The sequence below is a fragment of the Toxorhynchites rutilus genome, chromosome 3 (assembly GCF_029784135.1).
Source record: "Toxorhynchites rutilus septentrionalis strain SRP chromosome 3, ASM2978413v1, whole genome shotgun sequence".
Taxonomy (NCBI): Eukaryota; Metazoa; Arthropoda; class Insecta; order Diptera; family Culicidae; genus Toxorhynchites; species Toxorhynchites rutilus.
In genome coordinates, this window is record NC_073746.1 from 32,932,373 (window position 1) to 32,940,073 (window position 7,701).

Below are 7,701 nucleotides of genomic sequence, written 5' to 3' on the forward strand. Positions count from 1 at the left end.
TAGCGTAAAATACATATCAAATCTATATTGTTGATTACATATAAATATTCGGTTACACTACAACACTCCCCCTTAACCGGACATTTGAAGAATTCCCATAGCTTCCTTAGCATCTGTGAACTTGGTGATTGGGAGCGCTTTGGTTAAACAATCGGCCCTTTGATGATTCGATTTAACGTAGAGTAACTTGATATGCCCATCCTCTAACTGCTCTCTAACGAAATGATGCCTCACGTCAATATGTTTGCTTCTCGGTGAATATCCTATTTCCTTCTCCGCCAGACATATTGTGCTGCGATTGTCGCAAATTATTTAACCGATTCGTGCTTACCATTTACCTCACTACGGAAACCGCGCCACCATAACGCCTCTTGCGAAGCCGAAGATAACGCCATGTATTCGGCTTCAGTTGTAGATAAGGCCACTGTAGGTTGTCGTCGACAGCTCCATGAAACCGACCCGCCACCAAACTGGAACAAGTAACCGGTGACAGATCGTCTAGATACAGGATCATTCCCCCAAACCGCATCACTGAATCCTTCGAACATCGCTTTTTCTTGCTTACGACACACTAGCTTCTGTGCCATGGTACCCTTCAAGTATCTAAGAATGCGTTTCGTCGCCACCCAGTGAGACTCGCCTGGATTATTCGAGAAGCTGCTGACAGCATTGACAGCATAGGAGATATCCGGCCGCGTACATTGTGCCAAGTACTGTAGACCACCCACTAGTTCCCGGTATGGGACATTTAACATTTTCCTTTGCTATTCCTCAGTTTTGGGACTCATTTCCTTCGTTAGCCGCTGATTGACTTCCGCCGGCATTGAAACCGGGTTACATTTCTCCATATTAAATCGTCGTAGCAACTCTTCAATGTATTTTTGTTGATCCAACATTATCGAGTCACCATTACGTGTGATCCGCATACCAAGTATCTGATTGGCCTCACCAAGATCCTTCATTTTAAATTTTAAAAAATAATTCTCGTTTTACAGCATTAACCCAACTTGGTTCATTCGAGAACACAAGTAGATCGTCAACGTATACAGCAACTACGATGATTCGATCTTTATCTGTCATATAGTATACACATGGATCATAATTGGACCGTCTGAAACCGATCGTCTTCAATTCTGTGTCCAATTTAATGTTCCAAACTCGGCTGGACTGCTTAAGACCGTATAAGGCTTTCCGCAAACGGCATACCTTCTCTTTAGCCGTCGGGTCAACAAATCCTTCAGGTTGCTGCATAAATATCTCTTCTCCAGATAATTCACCCTGAAGAAATGCTGTTATTGCATCTAGTTGATATACTCGTAAATTCAACTGAACTGACATTGCTAACAAATAACTAACACTCGCATATCTGACCACAGGTGCATAAGTTTCTGTGTAGTCTAAGCCTTTTATCTGGGAAAAACCTTTAATTACTAGCCGGGCTTTGTAACGCTCTACCGATCTCTTTATCTCTATTTCTCTTTATTTTGAACACCCATTTACTTTTGAGTGGTGTTCGCCTTGGTGGTAGATCTGCCAATTCCCAGGTGTCATTTGATTTCAGTGCCTCTATTTCGTCCATCATTGCACTGTACCACTTCTCCTTATCTCTACTATCGTTTGCCTCTTCAAAAGATTTCGGCTCGCCACCATCAGTACACGACATTGATTGCTGACAAAAAAGAAATATCTTGGGGAATTACACTGCACGTCAAATCATAATCCAAATACTTGCCTGGAAATCGGCGCTCCCTTTCACTGTGCCTGATCACTTGCTGTGAAGTATTTTGTGAAGGGAGCGTAACGGTTGATGGTGATGAAATGTTGAGTGAATTGTTTGCACTGTCATACTTTTTGTCATCACTTTCTATCTCGTCGTTGGATTCCATGTTGTTAACTTCATCTGTCATCTTGTGATGATTTCCAATTGTAACCTCTACCCTCGCATTCTCGTGTTTATCAGCTATTTCCATACTTTGGTTCGCAATATTTTCTTCGCTCAAGAAAATGAGGTCACGTGTAACTATTAGCTTCTTCGTTCGCGGAATGTAGACTCTAAATCCCTTCGTTTGAGAGGCAACTCCTAAATATATTGCATGCTCTGACTTAGCATCCCACTTGCATCTGTGTGGCTTCGGAACGTAGTACATACACTTGGCTCCAAACACACGCAATCCAGTGTGGTCTGGCTTCTCACCGCTGAACTTTTCTTCTGGTGTAACACTAATACCTTTTGTCGGAGAGCGATTAATAAGATACGCTGCCATTGCCGTTGCTTCAGCCCAAAAAATCTTTCCCAAACCGGCATCGAAAAGGAGACACATTGCCTTCTCAACAACAGGCCGGTTCATGTGTTCAGCAAGTCCGATTTGTTCAGGAGTATACGGCACAGTAGTTTTGTGTAAGATTCCGGAAGAATTAAGGAACTTTTTCATAGCACGGTTTATATACTCGGTTCCATTATCCGTTCTAAGCCGCTTGATGGATTTTCCTGTTTGCTTCTCTGCGAAGGCTTTAAACTGTTGAAAGCAATCCAGTACTTCATACTTTGATTTTATAAAGTACACAAACAACTTTCTACTAACGTCATCAATAAACGTCAGAAAGTATCTGCTTCCACCGAGTGATTCCTCTTCCATAGGTCCACATAAGTCAGAGTGAATCAACTCCATGATCTCACTAGCTCTTGACCCTATCTTGCTGAAAGGCTGACGATGATGTTTGCCTTGCAGGCATACTGCACACGGAAGAACAGACGAATTGGGAAAATCAACTCCACTTACAAGCTGTCGCAAAGTTTTAAGACTTTGTTCGTTTAGATGACCCATACGGCGATGCCACAACATCATGTCATCTTGAGTTTTGACCGCACACGACATCTCATTGCTGGTCAAACAAAGCTTGTACAAGCCACCAATTTCACGGCCAACAGCTACAAGTCTTCCACTTTCGGAACGCACTTCACAAGCATCACTTGTAAACAACACGCGATAGCCCGTACTACAAACCTTACTTATAGAAAGCAAGTTGATTGCTATATCAGGTATATATAAAACGTCAGATATAGACAACTGAAACATATTACCTCCGACATCCGCTTCGAGTTCGAGCTCCCCGCAAGCAACTACTTTTAACTCGGTATCGTTCGCAACATTTACTATTTGTGTAACTTCTTTTATATTCTTCAGTAACTTCTGGTTGCTGCACATGTGTGCCGTAGCTCCTGAATCAAAATAGAAATCCACATCAGATCGCCTTGGTATGTGGAACGTTGTCATAGCAGCATGTCTCTTTTCTGGGTTGTTCCTTTTATCCTTCGAATCCTTTTGTTGACATTCCGAAGCGTAATGCCCCATGCCTTCACATCGATAACATTTTACGTTCGATTTATCTTTCTTCTTTGGCTTTTGTTTTCCATAGAAAGCCTCCTCTCCGCCACTTGGTTTGGGAGCACTGCTAATTTTTACATCTTGGAGGATTTTAGCCTTCACTGAATCTGCCGTAATATTTGTTCCTGAAGCCTCCAGTCCCATTATCACGGGTTCATAGGTCTCTGGTAGTCCCATAAGTAGCAAACTAGCCAACCACGTATCATCAACTTTAAAACCAACCTCAGTTAGTTTATGGCTAGTAGACATCAAGTTATTCACATATTGTTCGACTGACGAACAATCGGGCAGCCGAATGCTTGTTAATTTGCGCAGTAATCCGATTTTGCGAGTCATACTATTATCCTGGAATGCCATCTGCAGGCTCCTCCATGCCTGTTTTGCCGTTTTCGCTTCCTGCACCAGGCTGTAGTTAACAGGATCTATGCTTAGACAAATCGTAGCTACTGCCCGGAGCGTGAAAGCATCTTCCGGATCATCTTCCGCTCGTGTTACCGCTCCCCATGTACCTTCTCTAATCAGAAGCATTTTGGTTGCAAACGCCCACGATGAATAGTTCTCTTGACCGCGCAGCTTCTCGATAGCCGCAAGAGAAACACTTCCTGCCACTGCACTCGTAGCATCATTGTTACTCGACGACGCAATCGACATTTTTGTAATCACACCGAATAGAAAAAACGCAAAACGATTATAAACACACGCGAAGCTTTGTCTGGGCACATAACCTATAAGAAGGTGCAGAGCAAAGAAATAACGTGACCGTTTTGCTTTCTGTTTAACTGACTAACTGACAGTACGCGTTTATTTAAGATCGATCAATTTAGCGTAAAATACATATCAAATCTATATTGTTGATTACATATAAATATTCGGTTACACTCCAACAAACATCACACGCGAATCAGTAAAGCAACGAACTTGTCCATGTTTCACTCTCATGATATTTACAATACAGAGAGAAGCCCAATTTGTTCAATTACCCGTGGTAAATTAATTAACAGTTCATTAGTTTTGGACAACTCTCGGTTACGTACTGTTGGCGCGAGAAGTAGATTTTTGGTGAACCGAGGAATACATACTTTATCAAGTTCAATAGCAATTTTCATCTTACTAACACCTTGCAAAGTATGTCGGACGGGGAATTGTGAAATCGGAGCTGTTGTACACGGCATAATCTTGCATCCCCGACGATGTCTTCGTCGTTGTCGAACTTCAACCATAAGAAACCCCGACTCTCGCTTCTACTCCGCGAGTTGCCACAAAAAGGCAAACTCCATTTCATAACTCAGTCTGTGCGCTCATCATATCCTTTTGCCATTCCGCGGGGGAAAAGACCCAGACCATTATTTGCACTTTTCCTAGCAATTGAGATTGTTTTCTAATTCTTAGCCGAAAAGTTTCACCTTCGCCATCCCGCTTGATTTCTTCCATACGAAAACGTCTGATGGGAAATATATTGCCTGCTCGAAGAGTGTGTGGAAATCGAACAGGAAGCTCTGCAACTTGGCTCTGTATCGTGTATTTCCGGTCGCTGTGTTCGGTGATTCGATTAAATGGATTGTTATTAGGCGTTTGGCAATAATTGAAGTGATAGAATGATACGGATAACAATCACTGTTGTAAGATTGGATTCAATGAAGCTGAAGAAGGATCAAATGATCGCAGTGAGCGGATTTGTTTAAGAAATACTTTATGTTTATAGTGAGGGTGAATTAACCAAACTCAAACAATTTTTGCCGGGTTGTCAAAAGATATGAGGTCTGGCATTTTCCATTGACAACTTTCTCATAACTAACTCTGGAAGTTTGTTTTGTTCGCTACCTTACAATTCATATATTTAGTATAATTGCATATAGTATGTGTTGGAATTTACCAATCGGTTGTTTTATAGAAACTTATAACATATATTTTCTCTTCAGCCACATTTTTTTCCTTTATTTATTTAATTAGGCTCAAGTGGATAAAGAGCCACCATCAAGCAATACATTTTAAAACTATTTGAACATATTATAACTACATAATCATTAACTCAAGTCTTATTAGCTAAAACTACAGTGTAATATATCCAAAAAAAATTATTTCTTCGTTGCCTCGTTGGTCTGGAACAGTGGCTGTGGTGGGTCGTAACAACTACATCGCCAGTTGATGTAGCAACGGTATGCTTTGGTAGTGAGTGCCTCCTTGTTATGTTAATAGCTCCTGTAATAATCGTATCTCAACGAGTACTAAGTTCTGCTTGTGTAACAGGGAAGGAAGGGAGAATGGACAGTGGGAGTAGGAGATGCGACCTAAATAATAACATTAGCGCTTCTTAGGAAGACATATATGGGGAACATAAAATTAGAGTCGCGAGTAGCTAAGATATCGTGAACTGGAATGTGTGAGTACTCCTTGAGTCTCTAAATCGGCAACTAGTTTGATTCTTTCATTGTAAAATTCATTACATGACCAAACAACGTGCTCGATGTCATGATACCCTTCACCACAATTGCATAAATTGTTAGTAGCAAGACCTATGCGGAAGAGATGCGCATTTAGCGCGGAATGATTGGACATCAATCTGAACATAGTTCTAATAAAGTTTCTGTCAAGATCTAACCCTTTAAACCAGGCCTTCGTTGAAACTTTGGGGGTAATAGAGTATAGCCATCTCCCAAGCTCATCTCTGTTCCATTGGTTTTGCAAACTGGTGAGTGACTGCTGTCGGGAAATGGAGAAGAATTCCCGATACGCTATTTGTCTTTCAAAAACTGTGCCCTGCATACTACCCATCTTTGCGAGTGTATCCGCTTTCTCATTACCAGGAATAGAGCAATGGGAAGGAATCCAAATGAAAGTGATTCGAATTCTTTTATCAACAAGAAAATTCAATGCATCCCTAATTTTGATAACAAAATATGATGCTTACGTCTTTTGTTTCAAGGATTGAATGGCTTGTATACTGCTAAGACTATCCGAGAAAATAAAATAGTGATCACGTGGTAAGGACTCAATGGTCTCAATTGCATGATATATTGCAGCCAGTTCGGCAACATACACTGAACAAGGGTCTTCAAGTTTATGGAAAATAGTGTAATGTTCATTAAATATACCAAAACCAATGGATACCAAAACCAGTGGATCCGTCTTAAATCATCAGTGAAAAACTTTCTTGAAGAATTGATATAATTATTTTTTGAAGCGAAAATATTAGGGATTAACGATGATCGAAGATGATCTGAAATGTCTCGAGTTTCGACCTTCGTAGAAAGATCGAAATCAACGGAAGATCTGCAAAAGTTCGGAAAGCTTACATTATTGAAGATGTCTGCTGAAGGTTTTTTTCTTGAGAAATGTAATGAGAGCACAGATCCATGGATCTCGACCGTTGGTTCAATTCGAGAAACTTCTTACAATTCTCAATTACTAATGGGTTCATGATTTCACTTCGGATTAAGAAGCGATAGGACAGTTCCCAAAACCGAACCTGCAATGGTAAAACACTTGCCAGGACTTCAAGGCTCATGTTGTGTTTTGATTGCATGCACCCTAAGGCTAAACGCAAGCAACGATACTGTATCATCTCCAGTTTAATGATGTTGGTTTTAGCAGCAGAACGGAAACAAAACGAACCATACTCCATGACTGACAGGTATTATAGTTTTATACAGCCGTATTAGGTCTTCTGGATGAGCACCCCACCATGTTCCAGTAACTGTCCGGAGAAAATTTGTTCTCTGTTGACACTTTTTATTCAGATACGAAATATGTTTTCCTCATGTACATTTAGCATCAAACCAAACTCCAAGATATTTAAAGCTTGTGGATTGACGATGGTTTTGTTGAACAATTGAAGCAGAAGTTCGGGAGGTTGGTGCTTCCTAGAAAATTCGACCATTTCTGTTTTCTCAGTTGAGAATTCAATACCTAGCTTCACAGCCCATGTACATAAATTAGTTAAGGAAATTTGCAGCGGTCTTTAAAAATCAATAGTTCTAGTACCTGATATGGATACAACACTATCATCTGCCAGTTGCCTCAAAGTACATCCATCTGTAAGCTGATCATCTATATCATTAATATAGAAATTATACAGAAGAAGACTTAAGCAAAAACCTTGAGGGAGACCCATGTCGCTAGCCCTAGAAACGGCACAATTTCCATGAGAAAAGTGCATGTGCTTTTCGGATAACAGATTAAACAAAAAGTTGTTTAAAATTGGTGAAAATCCATGGTTGTGAAGTTTATCGGATAAAATTCTTATAGATACTGAGTCAAACGCCCCTTTAATGTCTAAGAAAACATAAATTATTAAAGGTCGACTGAATTTCGGAAG

The 7,701-nt window shown here is 40.5% G+C and overlaps 1 protein-coding gene across 1 annotated transcript; it reads right to left on the minus strand.

Moving 5' to 3' along the window:
* Nucleotides 1–308: 308 nt before the first annotated feature.
* On the minus strand, nt 309–755 carry LOC129773007 (uncharacterized). Its single transcript, XM_055776555.1, has one exon. It carries the CDS (start codon nt 753–755, stop codon nt 309–311), a length of 447 nt encoding a protein of 148 aa, XP_055632530.1.
* Between the last annotated feature and the right edge of the window lie 6,946 nt (nt 756–7,701).

Bases quoted from the DNA above. Each gene is read 5' to 3' on its own strand.
- LOC129773007 (XM_055776555.1), bottom strand. From the start codon at position 755: ATGTTAAATGTCCCATACCGGGAACTAGTGGGTGGTCTACAGTACTTG.